The 20540-nt window shown below is 53.6% G+C and overlaps 6 protein-coding genes across 6 annotated transcripts; 3 read left to right on the top strand and 3 right to left on the bottom strand.

Moving 5' to 3' along the window:
* Positions 1-676: 676 nt before the first annotated feature.
* MYCGRDRAFT_93741 (uncharacterized protein) lies at positions 677-1211 on the top strand (the record flags this gene model as incomplete). The annotated part of the gene is made up of 2 exons (XM_003851877.1): positions 677-761; positions 817-1211. 2 exons carry the CDS (start codon positions 677-679, stop codon positions 1209-1211), a joined length of 480 nt encoding a protein of 159 aa, XP_003851925.1.
* A 642-nt stretch (positions 1212-1853) lies between these two features.
* On the bottom strand, positions 1854-2946 carry MYCGRDRAFT_93740 (uncharacterized protein; the record flags this gene model as incomplete). Its single annotated transcript, XM_003851353.1, has 3 exons — positions 1854-2635; positions 2792-2823; positions 2942-2946. 3 exons carry the CDS (start codon positions 2944-2946, stop codon positions 1854-1856), a joined length of 819 nt encoding a protein of 272 aa, XP_003851401.1.
* Positions 2947-3307: 361 nt separating this feature from the next.
* MYCGRDRAFT_44495 (uncharacterized protein) lies at positions 3308-3898 on the top strand (the record flags this gene model as incomplete). The annotated part of the gene is made up of 1 exon (XM_003851878.1): positions 3308-3898. One exon carries the CDS (start codon positions 3308-3310, stop codon positions 3896-3898), a length of 591 nt encoding a protein of 196 aa, XP_003851926.1.
* A 742-nt stretch (positions 3899-4640) lies between these two features.
* On the bottom strand, positions 4641-8768 carry MYCGRDRAFT_109769 (uncharacterized protein; the record flags this gene model as incomplete). The annotated part of the gene is made up of 5 exons (XM_003851352.1): positions 4641-4791; positions 4916-5894; positions 5951-6012; positions 6287-8507; positions 8564-8768. 5 exons carry the CDS (start codon positions 8766-8768, stop codon positions 4641-4643), a joined length of 3618 nt encoding a protein of 1205 aa, XP_003851400.1.
* A 756-nt stretch (positions 8769-9524) lies between these two features.
* Positions 9525-16988, top strand: HHK1p (uncharacterized protein; the record flags this gene model as incomplete). The annotated part of the gene is made up of 3 exons (XM_003851879.1): positions 9525-11988; positions 12093-15461; positions 15517-16988. 3 exons carry the CDS (start codon positions 9525-9527, stop codon positions 16986-16988), a joined length of 7305 nt encoding a protein of 2434 aa, XP_003851927.1.
* Positions 16989-17543: 555 nt separating this feature from the next.
* MYCGRDRAFT_72883 (uncharacterized protein) lies at positions 17544-19980 on the bottom strand (the record flags this gene model as incomplete). Its single annotated transcript, XM_003851351.1, has 9 exons — positions 17544-17821; positions 17886-18162; positions 18221-18353; positions 18409-18679; positions 18736-18927; positions 18979-19238; positions 19296-19585; positions 19635-19878; positions 19928-19980. The coding sequence occupies 9 exons, from the start codon at positions 19978-19980 to the stop codon at positions 17544-17546; spliced, it is 1998 nt and encodes a 665-aa protein (XP_003851399.1).
* Positions 19981-20540: the final 560 nt, after the last annotated feature.

Below are 20540 nucleotides of genomic sequence, written 5' to 3'. Positions count from 1 at the left end.
TGAGGCTCAGTGAAGGACGAGCAAGAGCGTTGGCTTGCTCGAGAACATCGAGGTCCATGGGTGGGTCGACCGTGGAATGACCTCCCACACCTAAGGACTGGACAAGGACTCACGTCAGAATTTCGGAATGCTCATCTTCTCAGCTATCAAGGATACGATTGGACAGTAAGACCAGACTTGAGTCGATGAGCCTGATCGGCCGGCTCTAATGATTCTTTTCACTGTCATTCTCGCGGATGTGGCCTTTATCGTTCTTGGTGGGTGTTCACTTGCCATCGTGATGTCTTTTATTCCAATCCAGCACCCAGGGTCAGGAACTTCATGAGTGATTCATATCACTCGAGAGTTTCAGCTTTCCACTGCGTTATGAGAGCCCGACAGAGGTTAGCATGATTATTCGGGTTCCAATGACTGTACCATGAGCTGTGTACAGTCGTAAATTACTCATCCTTCCCTTACCACAGGCGACCCAGTCAGATCTGCTCGATGTAGTATCTCGTGAGGCTGGCTTAGTTGTCATATGCTCCAATATGCAGTGGCGTCGTTTGGCACAAATACGAGTCAGCTGGACTGCTTGCTTCCATTGATTTCTAGCACCACTCTACGGGCTTTCACAAAGTGGAAACATTGCTCCTCCACTTCACTCTACGTCACACCCGCAACGACAGTCGCTGCCATGCATCTTTCAACATCGCTCGTGCTAGTCTTGGCCGGCTCCGCTCTGGCAGCGCCAATTCAGAATGTGGAGGCTCGCTCGTATGGTGAGCATCGTCTCTCATCCTCAGGCGCGAATCATGCTAATTGCGAGCTGAGTAGAGGCTCTCGGGGCATACTACCCCATCCCTGAGATTCAGATGAAGCGAAACGCCGAGCTCAAACGTGCTGCCGAGCCTCAACGCGGCGGGATCATGGAGTACATCAAGCGTGACCCGGAGGCTCAGCGCGGCGGGATCATGGACTACATCAAGCGTGACCCGGAGGCTCAGCGCGGCGGGATCATGGACTACATCAAGCGTGACCCGGAGGCTCAGCGCGGCGGGATCATGGACTACATCAAGCGTGACCCGGAGGCTCAGCGTGGCGGGATCATGGACTACATCAAGCGTGATCCGGAGGCTCAGCGCGGCGGGATCATGGACTACATCAAGCGTGATCCGGAGGCTCAGCGCGGCGGGATCATGAACTACATCAAGCGCGATCCGGAGACTTGAAGGGGCGAGAAGGTAGATCACATCGAGATTGTCTGCGAGCGTATGGTCAAGAGAATGTACTGCGTTGTCATTGGGAAGATCGGAAGTCGATGAGTGCGTCTGGAATCGCTCAGTCTCTACATACACAAGAACATTGATATCGATTCTTGCGGTCACCTTCAATCCGTATGCTCGAAATTCATGCGCCTTCTTTGGTAATTTGGCCCGTCATAAATATATACAAGCTCCGTTGCCAGTATCACGTAGCAATGCTCGTATTCGCATGACCTCAGACGCCGTTCGACAGCCTACAGTTGCTGTAGGTTCGGCGAAGCTCACGAATGGCTACGAAGGATCTTCGGATGCTGTCAGGACGGCGTGGCGCCTCGAACAACGGTTTCCTCTACAGCGTCAAAATTCGACTCTGATCGTGCCTGGGTCCTTCTAGACATGGGCCAAAGGCTGCTATTCACGACGTTGGTCCGCACATGTCAGAGCTGTGCAAGGTGTTGATGATGTATGAGTCGCTTAGAGCACTGCATACGTCGATTCGCAATGGACGAGAATGCGTAGAATGTCGTAAATCAATGAGCTTCTTATAGTGCAAAACAAATCATGCAGTGTTGTCTATTCCAATCAAGCCGCGCAACAGCTACTCGCCTCTCATCCAGCAGCCCGCGTATCCCACGAACGTCTTGATTGGCATGCTCCGATAGTCTGGCCCTCTTTCTGACATATCGATGAGAAATTGAGAACAGTGCATGTGTGCTCCACGTTGGCGATCAGCGCATCGATATTTGGCCGCTCTTCGTAGAATGCGCGGAATTGCTTGCGCCATAGCATGGCACAGTGAACGATGTGGTCACGCTCGTTCGTGTAATAGAAGTCCTGCTCGCTCATCTCCTCGATAGTCAAGAGCTTGGTATGTGCTGGATCAGCGAAGCCATACCAGGAATTGTCAGCCTGATACTCCACGACCGCTTCCTCGTCCATGCAAGCGCCAGGAATCCAGTGGTTGCTGAGGATATCGTATCGACAACCAAGCTCCTTCGCCTCTGGCGTCGAGTGTCCGCAAGTTGTAAGTTTTGCCTTCAGCGAGAAATTGCCGTGCATTGGAGGGGTCGGCCATTGCGGTCGAATTGAGGGAGGACGCTCGGCGTTGTGATGCGTATGTCCAGAGGCCAGATCCGTAGAACATGGTGCCGTCGCTTTGAACATGACGAAGTATGTCGCCGCTAGCGAAAATAGGAAGGCCATGACAAAGACGAGACCATGTGTCAACAAAGGCGAGGCGAGCATATCACTCAGTCTCAGTATGCCACTTCGAAGGCCGGAAACGCTCCACCAGCAGTCTCGGCCTTGCTTCATGCCCAGAAAAGGCTCAGTCGGGTATGGCGATCCCTTGTGGTGGTGCAGGAAAGGCTGCTCTTCGTCGTCTCGCCGTTCTGTGCGATTTCCAGCCATGGCCTCGTTCGTTGATGGAAATTGTTTGTGTTCGATGTGTTGAGGAATAAGATCCAGCCACTACTCACTACGTTAGAACGTGGAGGACCTTCGTGGATGCACCTCCTTTGATCACGTTACTGCACCTTGGTGCGAACCCGAGATGTCGGTAGCGTCGTCGTAAGCCATCCTGTTGCATCGTTCAGTTGTGTTTGGTGTTCAGCTCAGGTATTACGTGATGCACGGGTTGGCTTCATGCCCTCACTCCGCGCCTGACTCCAAGCATCTGTCAACGCAAAGTCACTTACCTCATTACAGCAGATCATGTAAGGTATCTGTCATGCAATCGCATCATTTTCGAGCCGCACACGTAACAGGCCTGATCGTCGTCTCCGCGTCCTAGTTCTGTACCATGAAAGCTGTGTGGGTGCATCTTCGGCAGCCTATATCTTGATTGCTCAAGGGCGGCCCTCCTTGCCAGCATTGCGCTGATAATGATCAACAGACACGAATTTGACCCGGGCAATTTCCCGGACAATACCTCGGGCACCTGCCATCAAGCGCTGCCTCGAGCACCGCAATGGATCCTAGCGACATTCTCCACCATTCTCATTCTCACATCGTTTTTTGCTGGTATGACCGTTTCAGCCGGTCTCCCAAGTCTTCCCGCAAAGATGCGACCGGAGCTCCAGCCCCACAGTGGCCATCACATCAATGATACGCGGTCGCCTTGTGGAGATTCTCCAGAGGAGGCTAGAGACAACCACTGTGCATTCGACCTGCTTTCATTTTCCTGGCTACCTCAACGATGCTACGACGCTGAGATATCCGCGGAGTTCCTCAACCACAGCGATTGGAGCTGGTACAAGCAAGGATATCATTCGGCTTCCGAACTCGAGCCGGAACCTGTTCATCAGAGCATAGTCGAGCAAGGAGGGACTGGGGACCTGTACGTGACCGGATCGTACCACCTAGTACATTGCTTGTACATGTGGAGGAAACTCCATCGCGGGATGGAAGTGGAAGCACGAGGCTTGAAGCCTGGTATCTCCGGCGCATGGATCGACTCCTATACGAGAGATTTCGCGCATACTCATCACTGTTCGCAATACATCTTGGACCTCGAACGCAGAACGCATACGGCCAGTACCGCAAGCACGGATAAATCCCTCGAGCTTGTGAGCGGCGCTTTGAGAAGCGAGCTCGACGCTATCAAGGTTCGAATAAGGACAAAGTATCCGGGTTGCCCATCCGAGCACAAATAGAGCAACGGGTTCGTGAAAGATGGCGTTCTCCCGCGTCTCTGTACGCTACCGGATCAGTCAGGTGAGGCTGGACGCCTCGTAGCGAGAGAGCGTGGTGCTCACAAATCCTATGAGCCGGAGGCTCGAGCATGCAGCGTCTCAGGTACACTACAATCCATTGTCACCATGGTTGTTCCCTTGTGGTGCGTACACTGTAATTCCAATTCCGAATCCGCGGACGTCCGTGAAAGAGGGTTGCTTGGGCGATGGATATCCGAGGGAACAGCGCTGGGGATGAAGATTGCGCGCTGTTTGTGTGGCACAGGACCTCGGAGTTGAGCGGCAGAATTGCCGCCAGTGTGGCATGTAAATGGGATGTTCGGTAGTTTCGAAGTACCTAGATAGAGGTGGGGGAGAAGCATTGGAAGAAGCGGCGTGTACATTTGTGCCTCAGGCTCTACACTCTTATGCTCCATGCTCTCGTAAAGAACAACGATCGCTCCTTCCCTCCTCGATACTATCCCTTTCAAGTTAACGCTATTATTAGACTACAGCAACGCAGGCTATATGAAATATGCAGCACTCTCGTCTAAATTGTGTCTCGAAGCACTAACGTCGATGCGTTCTCTGGCGCGGACACTTCGTGCACCGGAGGTCGACATCTGCGGTGCATTTGGAGCGGAATCAAAGATGTAGTCTTATACCTCGAAGGATTGCTATGCTGATCGCTACGATCTCTTCATGTCGATCACTGAGTCTCCACTCATGGGTGCCGAGAGGGCGTGCTCTTGCTCGTATCATGGAGAGTATGAGCCGATTGCTTCTCGTATGGGCCGGGACCGACATTAAAGGGAACCGGACCGACGTTCGTGAGACTAGCAGGCGACTCCTCCAACACTTCGCACGTCGAGTAGCTGATGACTGTGTATGTAACGGGACGAATCATCGAATGGTATTGCGATACTCCGACACGTCCTTCTCCATCTCCTCCTCCCCCACCAATCCCCTTATCCAAATCCACCTCGCCGCCCTCGTTACTATCCTCTTCTCCCAAACACCCGTATCCGCTTGACGCCTCCATCGGGGATAATGACCAACTTCACCCACCCATAAACTTTCCCAGACGTATTCTTCGACACCTTCTCAGCATACTCATGCTCCGCATCCGGTCCCGTCTTCTGCGGCTCCAAAATCTCAATCCAGCTCGCATCGTCTGATCCGGGTACGGAGTCTCCATTCGCAGGCGCCGCATATATCTGCACTTTTTGCGGGAAGTTTCCGCGGAAGTGCGCGGTGTCGACTACCAATTTTTCAATTTGTCCAGGGACACCAAGTTTAATAATCGTCCAGTCGACATGCTCGCCTCGAGATCGAGCTGTCTCCCATCCGTCTCCCATGTCCACACCTCGGCCAGGGAGGATGAGATTGTCTTTCGTGCCGAAGTGCTGATCCGAGCAGGAAACCGCTACGCCTCCGTTCACGCAGGCCGCCAAGTCGAAGACTTCATTCGCATCCGCCGGCAGAACGGGGACCACAGTGCCAAACAGCCTGAACCGCGCAATACCTCCATCGGGAAACATCTGCAAACGGACATGTGTATACGCCTTTTCCGTTTCCTGGTTTAGCAACCATCCATGTCTCTGACTTGGTCCGCAAGGCTGTTTCGAAAGTATCGTCTCCCACCCACCAAATCTCTCCTTCTTCATCTCCTCTTCATCCTCATCTCTTGCAAAACATCCCTGCACGCCCACCGCCGGAGCTTCGTTGCCATTGAAATATGCCGTGTCAATCTCCACGCCCTTGACACGTCCTGAAGCTACGCCAAGACGGATAATGACCCAGTCGAAGGGTTGAGTATTGTGGCGGCGGGTCTCCCAGCCATCGAACCAGGCACCAGCATGTGTGAAGACGCCGGCTTTGCGGATCGGAGGTGTGGGCGTCGTAAGGTTCTCGGCAGCCGCGAACCACTCGTCCGAGGTGGAGACGATGCGGGAGCCTAGGGCTTTGTTGACGAGATCTGTCGAGCAGTTGGTCAGTCCTGCAAGTGGAAAGTTTGGAGTGTTTACCGCTCACCGATGCTATCGGACTTGAACGTCTCGTCGATCTTGTCTGCTGGCACGAACGTCACGGTTTCCCTGAGAGTGTCTTGAATCATTTCTGGGGACAGAATTTGGGCCTCCATTTTGGCTATTGATATCGTAGGATAAATTGATATGTTCAGAGAGGAACAAACAATGTCTGAATGTTGGTGGGAATTGTTGTATCCAAGCTGCCGAGATCGCTTTCTCCCGCTATCGACCTTATCGATAGGGCGCGGGGCCCGGGACTCGAGCCGATCGGCCATCTCCGACGATATCTCTTGGCATGCTTTCTGCTCAAGAGCTGTCGTCGAACGTCGCATTCTCGTACATGCTCTTGGCCGTCTGCCCTCCCGACGGATCCAGTTTGCTGAAGATTTCGGGCGGAATGGATGGTATGTACCGCCTCTCCCTCTCCTTGTTCATGCCGCCAAAGCCGGCACCATAGCTGACAAGCATGTCTGTAGATGTTGGGAGGTGGAAAGGCAGTAGCAATGCTGGGTTCATGAGGTTGCTCTCTGGTGGTGAATCGTCCTCGTCCGCATGCAGGGTTGCAGTCGCCGGAAGTGCCTGGCCGTTAGGTGACATCGGTGTGGAAGGCTCTGCTGATCCTGCAGTTGCGGGCTCTGCACTCGGAGACTTCTTCGGTCGACTCTTGATCTCCTGAATGTGCCTCAGTCCAGGCCGCGTTAGTGTCTTCTCGCCAACCTCAGCTCGATAATGCTTGACAGCGTGCAGCAATTGCTTCGTGCCAAGATTTGGCAGCTGCTGAATAGTGACCTCCATCGCCTCGCGATCTTCGCCGAGTGATGAGAAGCATTGAAGCCATTGCAACAATTGCACGACAGGTGCCATGTGCCGTCTTGCCGAGTCAACTGTGGGCTCGCCGACAGCTACCGTACTGCCAGCGTCAAAGTGTTCTGGCTGTCTGTTGTTCGTGCGTGCCCAATCTTCAAGTGTGGAGATGTTCATGCGGATCTGCATCGCTTTGGTCCGAGCGAGATATCTCTTGTTGGACATTATCCGGTTGAATATCTCTGCACCGAGCCAGTAGTAAAGTTGCGAGAGAATCTGCACCGTGATAACAGAGTGCACGTCGTACAGATCCAAGACGAACAATGTCGACGAGAGTAAAGATGTGATGTTGCGCGGCGATGTCTGCATCTTTCGTTTCGGCGAGGGCGGCCGAAAGCGCTTCTCGACCGGTTCCGGCTTCACCTTCGTCTTACTCCGTAAGAACTTCCACTCATTCTGGAAGGCAATGTCTTCAAATCCAGGAATCGTCTCGTGATCCAACATGGCGGCATCCAAGACTTTGTCCATTCGCCGTTCAGCATCTCGGATGATCAAGATGTAGATCTCGTGGATGAGTTCCGCCATTTGTGCTTGGAATTGTGTGGTCTCCTGTGTCAAACCCGAGTCTTTCTTCAAGTAGTGCAACAAAAGAGTCGCGTTCGATACCCAGAATGCCAATATCGTCATATCCCATTGGTGCTGGTCTACTACCGCGTAGATTTTGTCCTGCGCCGATTCGAGCCACTCTATGAGGAGGTCTTTGTCGGCGTGATAGTGCGCGTATCGAGCTCCAAGGAAAATGACATTCGCAGGTACTGGCTTCTGCGACGGTGTCCGTTGTGGTGTCATCTTGGTGATCACGACATCCAGTATCCGCTCGATGTCGCTCTGCATGAAGACGAACATTTGGTCGTTGAGACATCGGTCCCAGACGAATTCCTGGGCGTCTTCGAAATCATCTGGCGAGTCTGGCTGTTCGTCAAGGCCCAAATTTCCCAGATCCACCTCCAAATTGATTGCACTCTCCATCATCATTCTTCGTCTCATCTCACTCTCAGCCAGCTCTTCCTCGAACCGATCCTGCGAAAACCCAGAGTTGTAGTAATCGTCCGTGATTCCCATCCCACCAACGCCCGCGCTTCCAACACTGTATCCATTGCGCTGAAGAAACTCCGCAATTTCACTCTGGGGCGGCACAAAATCCAGCGCAGTCCTACCACTAGAGGACTTCACATCCGTAGACGCTCCGTGATCCAGCAAGATCTTCGCGATGTCCTTGTGGCTGTTTGTCATGGCCCACATCAACGCCGTCCACTGATTCTTGTCCTGATTATCCACCGTGGCACCCGCGTTGAGCAAAGCCAGAACGACGTCCTTATGCCCGAAGCAGCTTGCATACACTAAAGGTGGCGTACCCTCGGCGTCGACTCCATCGAGCTTGATCAAGTCTGACGCATCGCCTCGCACAAGCCGCTGTACTCTTCGCGCATCGCCATTGCTAGCAGCCATGAACAGGAAGTCCTGCAATGCAGACGACTTTTGGTCACGCGACAGTTTGTCGTCCGCTAGAACTTCGTCTTCCTCTGCCTCTGCCGCATCGCTCGGACCCCGGCCTTGTGCGACAAGCATCTGTGCCAATCGCACATCGTCGTCGCCAAAGTCTCGTCCAAAATCGCCGTCGTCGTCGGGCTCGTGAAGGGAGAGATTGAAGTTGATGGGTTTCGCGATGGTCGGGGCTGTCAGGAATTGCGATTGGCCTGAGGTGACATTAGTATGTGTCTGTCGCAGCGATCCGTGAACGAATTTGTCGTACCCTGCCATGCATCATAGTACTCCGTTTCTTGTGTGTATCCCGTATATGCTGTCCGGTCGTTCAGCGAGCGTGGCAGATCAGCCGGTAGCTCTCGCGGTCTCCGCCTTGTCATTGTGTCGCTGTCTTCTTCCTCTTCATCCTCCTCCTCGTGCTCATCTCCTTCGCCATTGCGATGCTCGGCGATGTCTCTGTCCTCCGTGTCCATCACCACGCAGCCAGACCAATGTCGAAGCTCTCAAGAGTTCTGTGGTTGCCGTGTCGTCATGCTACGCGTGGTGCCAGTGAGCAATGAGGATGGAAGCGGTGTAGTCGTGATCAAGTAAGAACCGGAATCGTAGTCGATGCTGCCACTAGCAATATCGCCAACAGTTCGAGAGAGGCAAGCGTGAAGATACAGAACAGGGTGATATACAGGCCACCACGTCGAATGAATCGGCCTGCACGCTATTCGGACTGAGGTCCGCAGCGCGGGGGGCCGTTGATGTGCAGCAAGGATTCGGTGCGACGACAGTACGGCATTGCTTTCTTGACAACTAAGGACAGACCGCAGACGCGGTACGTATCAGTGCAATACGACGGCTTGAAGATTGTTCGGATCACTCTGCTATCTTTCCGTTCAGCGACAGACAAGAACTCCAACGGTATGAGTGACGTGATTGCAATTTGATGGTTATTAGGAGAGCTTGAATTGCACAAACCTTAGATCGACGCCTCGTGCGCCTCGTCCCGACCTCCAGAAGGCAAGTGCTTTTCTACTAGACTTGACCTCTTACATCACCACCATTATCGGACGCGTTCAGACTCTCACTTCCAACGACTTCACTTCCTCCAGCACGACGAATCGCATACGAACCGCCTGGTCCTGTTCCTCCTTCTGCGTGGCGAGCGATCTCAATCCGGTTTCCGCAGATCGCGGCCCAGCTTCGATCATGTGGTAGCCGTTGTACCTCCCACGTAGGACATGGACGACGCAACCTCGGTGGAGACGCCTCGCGCGGTGGAAGAGTCGCGCAACGCCCCTTTCAGGCGCTTCTTCGAGCGCATCCGCGACGATGTGAAAGGATACGTCTTCGACGACACGATTTCTCCATTCCACTCCAGCTACGATAACTGGCACTTCTTTGGACGTCGCGTCAGGTCCAGCAAGTCTACGCCTAGTGGCACCGCATCGAGCGCACCATCCAATACCTCAGCCTCGAGGCCTTCGAGCGTCCGAACGCGATCCGATTACGATGGAGTCACGGTTGATGAAGAGCGGGAGAAAGATCAGTGGGTCGTCGCAAGAGTGTCTAAGCAGGTGCTACGATTGGAGCGGGAGTTCAAGCTCTGCCAGACATTGCATGAGAAGGCATCACAAAGAAGGCATTTCGTGGAGCCTCTCGACTTCTTCCGTCTGCCTGCGAGACAACCCGGCGAGGTCACGTTGTGTGCGTCAATCGTCCGGGCTCCGAGCAAGAACTACTTGAGTGAAGTGCTGGAGTTTGGACCAAACTTTTATCTGAGCACATCCGATTCGTCCCACGTCCAACGGCGAGAACAGATCGAGCTCTTGACGTTTTTGGACTTTGCGATTGGGACGACGGAGTGCCTGGAGATCCTGCACCATGGTAACGACATGGTTCATGGTGAAATCAGAGGCGATGCTTTTCACTTCAACCGCGACACTCGTGCAGTGCGCATGATCAACTTTGGCTCGGGTGTTAGGAGTTTCGAGCATGGTTTGAGCTCTGCGAATTGGTCGACTCTCATGTCAGAACGTGGCATTCAACAAAGGTTGATGTCTGTGGCGCCAGAGCAGACCGGACGGTTGCCTGCGGAGCCAGATGCCCGGACTGATATCTACTCGCTGGGCATATTGTTGTGGACGATTCTCACCGGTCGTGTACCCTTTGAAGGGATTACACCTCTGGATATTATGCAGAACGTGCTATCGCGAAGGATAGCTCCATGCTCGTCTATCCGGCAGGATGTTCCCGATGCCGTATCCAAGGTATTGCAGAAGATGACCTCGAGGAGCATGGAGGATCGATACAACTCTACTACCGGAGTGAAGCATGACTTCCAAGTCCTAAAGCAAATCCTCACGGATGGAGATCAGTCGGCACTGTCGGACTTCAAAGTGGCCACTGCCGATGTCTCGTGCTTTTTTGTGTTACCTTCGACCCTTGTCGGCCGAGAGATTCAACGGGACACCATCCTAAACATCATCGAGAAGGCTGCGAAGAAGTCAGCTCGAGCAGCTCCGGTCACGCGCGCGGGCCTAAAGAGCCTTAGCTCCAGTTCTTCCCTCATTCAAGGGGAGCGATCAGAGCTTTTCGATGAAACAATGAGCGATAGCACTTCTTCTACGGGAGGTCGAGACCATCGACGCGATGATTCACGACTCAGTTCTATTCCCGAGTTCTCGCCTTATGAGAATAACATACGCCAAGAGAAGTTTGAGGCAGTGATGTCTAACAGATCTGGCAGTGTGGCGTCATCTGTTGCAACTGAGGAAAATGATATCAAACCACTCGAGAAGCAGGACTCGACAGACAGCCGGGGCTCAATCTCTAATAATCTCCACAGCAATGGAGGCAGTCTCCACCAGACGTTGTCATCTTATCAGATCAATGGCGAGCGGAGCACCGCGGATTCGGGCTCGATGCTGCGAACTGCACAGAAGTTGAAAAGAAAAGGCAAGGCAGAAATTATCGGAATATACGGCGCTACAGGTTGCGGGAAGTCGGCTCTGGTACAGAGTCTCCAGAGCACAGCAAGGAGGCATTGTTACTTCGCCTCTGCCAAGTTCGATCAAGTCAGAAATTCGCCCTTTGAAGCTATGGTGAGGGTGATGTCCTCTGTCTTTCGACAGATCTTCTCGGAAAATGATGTTAACACGCCATTTCACGAAAATATCAGGATCTTTGTCAAGCCGTTCTGGGGCGTATTCCACTCCTTCCTGGATCTTCCTATCTGGCTTCTTGACGTCAAAGCCAGCGACGCTGGAGCAACGTCTCCCAAGACCTCTCTTGGTGTCGCGCCGGACCGAAAAAGCTGTAATCTGGCCAACGCGCAGGACTGGCTGCGAATGGGTGGGTCTAACAAGTCTAGTCGATTCCTTCACATCTTCTTGGATGTACTCCGCTTGCTGGCGGTGCAAAAGCTTGTGACTTGGGTGTTAGAAGATCTCGAGTCGGCAGACCCGGAAAGCCTCGAGCTTATCCAGATCATCGTCAAAAACCGCTTGCCGATCGTCCTGCTCCTGAGCTACTCCAGGGAGGACATGCTCAATGAGCCTATCAAGCGGATTCTGGAACACGCGGTCAAGGTTGAGGTTGGACCCTGGAGCGAGGCGGAAACCGCGAAGTTCATTTCTGAGACGCTGCATCGACCTGAGGAGGATATTACGCCGCTAATTGGGGTGGTTCAAGAGAAGACACAAGGTACGAAATTTGAGAGCAAAACGCCGTGGGCAGAATGCTTTGTGGTCCCTGCCGACTCCAACCGTTCCTATACAATACGCTGACCCTGCTCACTTTGCACCCAGGCAATCCCTTCGCTGTGCGCGAGATGCTAGATTCTGCTCACCGGGGCAAGGCTATCACGTTCTGCTGGCAGCACTCCCTGTGGGAATTCTCGATGGATAAGCTGTTCGAACAGTTCGCCAGTCCCGATGCCTACTCTTCGAACGACTTCGTCCTTCGCCGCATGAGGACCCTCAGCATTGACGCCAGAACGATGATGGCTTGGGCGTCTCTCATGGGCAGCAGTTTCCAGTTCCATCTCATCAGGGGCGTAATGTCGTGTTCATGCGGGTCACTAATTGAGCAGCCACTCATTCCTCCCATCTCCAAGGACGCCGTTGCCGGGCTTCAGATCGCGTTGGCATCGTTCGTTGTGATGCCAACAGAGCACGAGGATCGCTTCAAGTTCTCCCACGATAGGTACATCGCAGCAGCTGAGATCCTCGCAGATCAATACGACAAAAGCGCAATGCACTACGTTGCAGCTGCAAGCATCATCAAACACGATCCCTACGATCCCGTCACACAGCCGAGCAAGGCTCTATTTGAGCTCGCCCGGCATATTTGCGAAGGCATCGAAACCATCAAGCGACGAGTGCAGAACAAGTTTCTCTATCGAGATCTTCTTTATCAGGCTGCTGAGACTGCCCGCGAGTCTGGCGCTCGGACCTCTGGGTTGTACTACTTTAAACACTGCTTGCAATTGCTGCCCGATGATCCTTGGGATGACTACTCCGGCGATACAACGTATACCGAGTGCCTTACGTTGAAGACCCGAGCAGCAGAAGCATACTGGTACTCCGGACAACACGCTGAGGCGGCGAAGCTCCTCGAGGAGGTCAATTCACATGCTCGCGAAGTCTCCGACAGAGCTCCAGTCGCCATCCTGCGCAGCAGAATGTTCGCCCAGAGAGGCGACAGTGCGGCGGCTTTCGAACTGCTCAAGACTGCGCTGGCCGAATTGGGCTTGGATATACCAGATCGTACCTGGGACGAGGCGGACGACGAGTTTCAGCGTCTTGTGCCGCTAATACGTTCAGATTTGCCACAGATCGACGGCTTCGATCCAGCGTCGGTTGACAAAGACTTGACGACGCTGGCAGCACTGTTGACGGAGCTCCAAAGCGCAGCCTTCTGGAATTCCGACATTTTGTTCTTCAATGCTTCGTTGACGATCTTGTCATGTTTTCTGGAGCGGGGATTGTTTCCGCAAGTAGCGCTGGGATATGTCAATCTCGCGGCCATCGCTGCCTCTCGGTTCAGCATGATTACCACTGCGGTCGAGTTTGGCAATACCGCAGTACGAATTCTGGAGCTGTTCGAGAGCGAATCGTACACCCTTGGACGAGGCCTGACTCTGCATGTACTGTGGCTCGGCCACATTCAGTTACCCATTCGCGACAATTTCACGGTCCTCAATCGGGGCTTAGAAGCTGCCTCGGCTGCGGGAGACAAGATTCTTCATCTGCTTTCAATAGGGATAACAGCCGCGATGAGACTGTGGTCATCCGATAACCTGGCTGAGATCGAACTCTTCATCGCCTCTGTGGGAGAAGAGTTTCCAGAGTGGCCTCAAAACACTCGCGGAGGAGCATTTCTCATGGGAGTCCGACAATATGTTTGTGCGCTTGCCGGCAAGACTTACTATGGAAGCCCAGCACAAGTCCTGTGTGACGCAAGTCACTCGACTACCGACTACGTCGATTATCTCAAGAGCACAGTCTCTAATCCCGATCGTCCGCTGAGTATCTACTACAGCTACGAAATGGAAGCACTCTATCGCTTCGGACATTACAAGGAAGCCATGGATTTCGGTGTGCAGCTGTTGCCCTTGATTGACGGCCTGCTGTGTATGCGATATCGTTATGGAACCATGTTCTATACCGCCATGGCCATCCTAGCGTGCATCCGTGAGGATCCTGGCCGATCTGATCGCGCGGATCTTCTTGCCAGGGTCGGCGCATACACCGCGCAGATCGAAGTCGTCGCGAGTGTCAATTCCATCAACTTTGCTGTTTTCCTTAATCTCTTGAGCGCGGAATTGGCTGATGTAGAAGAACGATACGGAGAAGTCCTGGGCTTTTACGAGGAAGCTGTCAACCACGCGAATCTGACCAGCAATCTTCTGGAAGAGGCTCTGTGCAATGAGCTGTATGGAGACTGGCTGGTCCGAAGAGGCGCCGCGAGGCCCGCACGCGGAATTCTCCTCGACTGCGTTTCTGCGTATCGGCGCGTCGGCGCATTCGGCAAGGCGGAGCACGTCTCGCAACAATACGATTACCTGCTCTCTGGGACAATGTCGCTGTCGGCCGTTCATGCAGGCACACAGACGGCCACAAACGAAGATTCTGGCACGGATGATCCTGCGTACGCCGATAAGCTCGAGTCGATCACGCGGGATCATGTGCCACAGAGCTCGGCTGATCGAACTCATGAGTGGCTTGATCCTCAGCCTGTTCCAGCTTCGCATATGGATGCAGGCGGGAAAGAGGCGTCGACTGTGCTGTCTTCCGCCGTGGGTTTGGATATGATCGACCTCGCCGGAATTTTGCAGTCGTCGCAACTCTTGTCCTCGGAGCTGCAAGTCGATCGATTACTGGCAAGACTCACCTCAATCATCGTCGACTCCACCGGCGCCGAGTTGGTCGGTCTAGTGGTCGAGGCTGAGGGAGGCGAGTATTGTCTTGCTTCCCTTGGCACGCCTGATGGGATTACAGCCCATGAACAGCCAATTCCGCTGGACCAAGTCGACGTTGTCCTTCAGCAAGTCACGCTGTTTTGCCTCCGTTTCAAGGAAAATGTCTTCCTTAGCAACATCTTGAAAGACGAGCGATTCAGCAACGTTCCGGAGTCATGGTTGAAGGAGAACCCAGAAGGCGCTTCGATGATCTCCATTCCGATCTTGCACGGCAATAATGTGCTATTGGGCAGTCTTTACTGCCAGGCTCCTCCAAACTCGTTCACTGAGCGGACGGTGACTTTGCTTAAGCTGCTGGTCAATCAGATCGCCATCTCCATCGCGAACGCTCTGCTGTTCAAACGTTCGGAGAAGATCCAAGCGAGCAATACCTCCATGCTGGAGGTCCAGAAGCAAGCTCTTGCCCAAGCACGCGAAGCGGAAAAGAAGGCCAAGGCAGCGGAAGTCAAGGCGATGGAGATGGTGCGACTCAAGGAAGAGGCGGCGAAGGCGAAGTCCATGTTCCTCGCCAATGTATCACATGAGCTGCGAACGCCTTTGAATGGAGTCATCGGCATGTCGGAGATGCTCAAGAGTACACAATTGAGCAAGGAGCAGGAGGAGCATGCTGACTCGATTCGAGTATGCGCCGATACGTTGTTGAGTGTCATCAACGACATCTTGGACTTTTCGAAGCTCGAGGCTGGCAAGATGCGTAAGTTTTGGCAATTTTTGTATGACTTGAGTTTTGTGCTAACACTGTCTCACAGAGGTATTCAGCGTCCCACTCTCTTTGGGTGAGACAATCAACGAGGTTGTCAGAGCTTTGTCGTACACCAACCTTGAGCGGAACCTGGAAACGATCACCGCACTTGAATTGCCACCAGAATTGGTCGTCATGGGTGATCCGGTCCGACTGCACCAGATCCTCATGAACTTGATGTCAAACGCATACAAATTCACATCGAAAGGCAGCGTGACAATCCGTGCCACCGTCGACAGCGAAGACGACGAAGTTATCAAAGTCACTATTTCCGTCGCCGACACAGGCATCGGCATCTCGGAAGAGCAGCAGAAGAAACTCTTCCTACCTTTCTCCCAAGCCGACTCTAGTACCGCTCGCAGCTACGGCGGCACAGGTCTTGGCCTCTCCATCTGCAAAGCCATACTGGAGAACGTTATGCACGGTCAAATCTGGCTGACGTCCGCTCCCGGCGTCGGCACAACCGTGTCCTTCAGTCTGCCGTTCAAAAAGGTGCATCCTGGCGGCGACAGCACCCAATCCAATGGTCCCACGCCTCATTCCCGGGAGACCGATCCCATGGCCATCTTTACGCCTCCTGCTGTCGATGACGGCCCAGGTGCTCGCGCTATACGCAGTCTCCAGGGCATACCCCGCGACCAGCTCAGAGTCTGTATCGCGGAGGACAATCCAATCAATCAGAAAATTGCAATCAGCTTCGTGCGCAAGCTTTCTTTCCGATGTGAAGCCTATGGCGATGGACAGCAAGCCGTCGATGCTCTCACCCGCGCTAGCGAGGAAGGAGATCCTTTCCACTTGGTACTCATGGACGTCCAAATGCCGGTCCTGGACGGTTACAATGCGACCCGAGAGATCCGGAAACATTCCGATCCAGCGGTCCGGGACATTCTGGTTATCGCGATGACGGCGAGTGCGATACGAGGTGATCGAGAAAAGTGTCTAGAAGCGGGAATGAACAACTACTTGGCGAAACCGGTCAGGGCGGACACGTTGAAGCAGATGCTGGAGAGTTACTTACATCAGCCAGCGAAGGCGATGCCCAATCTGCAGGAGGAGGCAAATCAGCTGGTCAACCGAGTCGTCAGTGGGAGCGAGGCGAAAAGTGGTACGACCGGGAACGACGGAAGGGTTGAGGCGAAGAGGAATGTATCAACTACGATGCCCACGACCAACAGACTCGGCGACAATACGGAGGAAACAGCATCCCGTGACGAGCCATCTGTCAGTCCGCGAAGCGACACGACGGAGATACACGTCGGAGCAAGCAAAAAGACCGAAGTACCGGAACGACCAGCTCGAGACTCGCGGACTGCCAGCTTATCCTCGAAGCGAAAGAGCCAAGAAAACAACAACGCTCCAGTGGCGCGGTCGACTGGAAGTCCACGACCAAGTGCTCGGCGAGGTGGGCCGGGCATTGAGAGAGCGCTGGACGAAAGGAGGAAGAAGACGGAGGACGAAAGCAGCGGGTCAAGCACATGAGCATCGTCGTGAGCCCAGTTCACAGATCGGGCTTATAAACACAAAAGCGAGATGAAAGCCAACCAGAGCAGAGATATGAAAGATCCGGGACAAGCATCACAGCCGCCTCAGGGAAGGCGCATGGGCCCAGTCCTCACGGATTCGTGTCTAGAAGAAAGAGGAGATTCAGATATATGAGATCATGAGCATTTGGACAGCGTTTTGACTGTTTGGCCGGAACAGCGCAGGAGCTCGGGCTATAGCGGGGGTTTTGTATAGTGTACAGCACTTTGAGGGTATAGCGGTGGAGCAATTGGCTGTTCATGCCCGCTTGTATTGAAGTCATCTCGATATCATTCGAGCCGTTTTGGCACACTCCCATAGATGGTTGCTGCGGGCTTGTCAATTGGAGGAAGATGGAGTAGTGAGAGTAGTCACCGTCAAATCCTGAAAAGCAACGGTTGCCAAATACCAACATGCGTTCATTGATTTTGTAAATGTTCAGCAGCAGCAGCACTCAAGCGTTCCAAAGCATACTTCGTTCTCGGTGACCTTCACAACAGAATTCGTCAGATCCTACAACCTCGACAATCCAACCGTCTCCTTGGGAGCATGGTACTCAGGCACTCTCATCTCAAGCGCACGGCCCGTGTAGCCCAAGTCTTCGGCAGTGAGCATAGCGCACTTCTCGCCGATCAGCAACGCAGTGCTGTACGTGTTGCAGCCCACGTTATCAGGGCAGATGGACAGATCGGCGACCTTGAGCCCTTTCACGCCGTGCACGTTGAGACGCTCGTCGAGCACGCCGTGCTTGACGATGGAGTTGCCATTCTTGGGCGCCATAGAGCAAGTGCCTGTTGGGCGAAGTGGTTAGTATGTTGCAAGGTGGGTGAGAAGGTGGGATGATATGTAACGTACCCAGGCTGTGCCAGGTGGTCTCGACGTGACGCTTGGTCCACTCCTCAACAGCGAGCAAGTCTTCCTTGGTGTACTGAAGGTCGTCCTGGATGGGCTGGTCGTTGGAGTTGAGGTGCGTAGTCTGCGGAGCACGACCAGGTAGCTTCTTTGTGGTCCAGCTACCGTGCTGAATGTTCGATGTAATATGGTTCGGGCCGGCATAGGCGTTGGTCTCCGCAACGTCGAGATCGTGACAGCGGGCCGGAGAGTCGAACGCGTAGAAGGGGTGCATGGCAGTCTTTGTGATTTGGTTAGCGAAGACTGGGCACTTCTGTGAGGAGGAGAAGTAGACATACGACTTCGCCGGCGTATGCATCCATGCGGCGGGCGGTCTCGCGCGACTTGATGTATCCCCAGACCATTGGTGCCATGTCGCGGCGATCGTTCATGAAGCCAGCGTCAAAGTCGGGAGCTTCATACGGGTTGGGGCTAGTGCTCTGTTAGCAGACCGATGGCGAGATCAGATTTCTGAAGCTAGACTTACGACGTGATGTGGATATGTCCACGTGAGAATGGGTACTCAAGGAAATGGAACATGGTGAAGTATTTTCCAGGTGGGATCTGCATATGATCACCAAAGAAGCCAGCAATGACCGAGTAATGCATGACTGGCTTGTCAGGCTTGTCCTTGAAGTAGCTGTCCCAGCCAGAGCGGAATTCGTTCATCGGCCACGAGTCGATCTCTTGAAGTTCCTTCTCCGTGGGACGGATCTTGACACCGGCTTCGATGCCGTTCGTGGACAGAGGACCAGTGCCTATGAGCGCGGAACGGTTAGCAAAGTCTCGAAGACATTCAGGGTGTGTGTCGAACCGTTCAGCTCCCACTGAGCAAATACCTTCTCTTGCGTCTCCTTGTCACCACGCACGAAATCGTCGAAGCTATCAGCCCAAGCTTTGGCTCTGTATGGGGCGAATGTGAGATAGTGGTCCTGGAAGTTGAGACCGACACCTGGAAGGTCGACAAGAGGCTTCACGCCAGCCTTGCGGAGCTTCTCAGGGTTACCTGTATTGAATCGTTAGTCAAGATCGTTGAGCACATGACGGATAGTCGTACCAATTCCGGATCGCTGGAGGATCAACGGAGAGCTCAAAGTACCACCACTGACGATGATCTGCTTGCGAGCCTTGAAAGTGCGAGAGATGTTCTCAGTTGGATGAAGGGGCTTTGTCGGGATAGTTCGGACGCCGACAGCACGCCCGTTTTCGATGATGACTTTGTCGACTTTTGTGTTGCACTGGAGATGCAGATTTTGATGCACCGCACGTGTACTGTGGATATAACCGTGTGCGGAATCAGATCGACGGCCGGTGTCACTGTAAAAAGTCAGCACGTACAAATGGAAATCGCGTAGGAAGGAAAGAGCGACCGACCGGTTAATCCACTTCAGCCAGTGCTCAGCACCATGGCCAGTCTGCAAGTCTTCCAAGTCATCGGTGGTCGGGATACCCTGAGACTCAGCGGCGCGAAGGAAGTCCTGCATGACTGGGTATGTGTAGTTGCCGAAGGACACTTTGATGGGCCCATCGAAACCGTGGATATCACGGTTGTTGCAGGCACGCTGGTATGTCTCGTGCTTCTTCATGAGTGGGAGCAATTCCTTCGTGGTCCAGCCTTTGGCCTGGAAGTCATCGTAGTCGGAGGCAGAGGCGCGGGTGTACATCTTGATCTTTTGTCAGATGTGATCATACCAGAAAATCGATCGTGCTTACCATGAAGTTGATCGAGGAGCCGCCGCCGAGGATGTGGGCGACGGGAACGATGGCACGGCGACCAGAAAGCCATTCAGATGGACGAGAGTAGTAGAAGGAGGCCGTCTTGCTGTCAAGCTTCATGTTGCGTGGGTAGATACCCGGGCGGAACACCCACGGGTTGTTCAAGTTGCTCTCGCCAGCCTCAATCAACAAGACTTGGAGCTTGTGGTCCAGGTTGGCCAATCGGCCGGCCACGACACAGCTGAGATCTGATCAGCCAGGGTTGCTGTTCGTAACTGAGTAGCACGAACCCGCATGATCCTCCTCCGCACACGATGATGTCGACCTCGTCTGGAATGGTCATTTTCGCGGTTGAGCTCAAATGCGTGTCGTCGTTCAATCAAGATATACGTCGTTGGTTTTTGAGAAGATCGATCCGAGAAGAAGGTCTTGAGTTTGTGTCAGAGTGGGCGACTGAAGCTGTATATCAGCACCTTCCACCCCGCTCAGGAGCATGCCCGGAAGAGAGGAGCTTTCGAACTTCCGTCCAATGTGCAAGGATGTGAAGACCCGCTTCCTGAGTGAGATCCTGATGTAGCATAGCCAGCCCCACGTTAGGTACAGTTCAAGCGAGTATCCGGAACGGACGTTATGAGCCAATGGCTGAGGGATTCACTTGCGTATTCGCTCGGGTGAACGTTCTGCTGCGGAGTCGTTGTGCTTGTTCTGGGCTTTGGTCGCCAAATTGGTCTGCTCTACCCAGACTCAACAGACGGATCCATCGCGATGTCACTGTTCTCCTACCGCAATGCCGCTGATGCTCATTCGAAGATGCCTCGTTAATCCTTGAGACATGGACTTGGCACGTCGTCTCGCTTCGTCTGGGCTGTGCGGAGAACCCAGCTCGACGAGATGTTCCGCACT

The sequence above is a fragment of the Zymoseptoria tritici genome, chromosome 6, assembly GCF_000219625.1.
Source record: "Zymoseptoria tritici IPO323 chromosome 6, whole genome shotgun sequence".
NCBI lineage: Eukaryota > Fungi > Ascomycota > Dothideomycetes > Mycosphaerellales > Mycosphaerellaceae > Zymoseptoria > Zymoseptoria tritici.
Note: the sequence above shows the minus strand (reverse complement) of the source record. Positions and strands in the feature narration are given on the sequence as shown.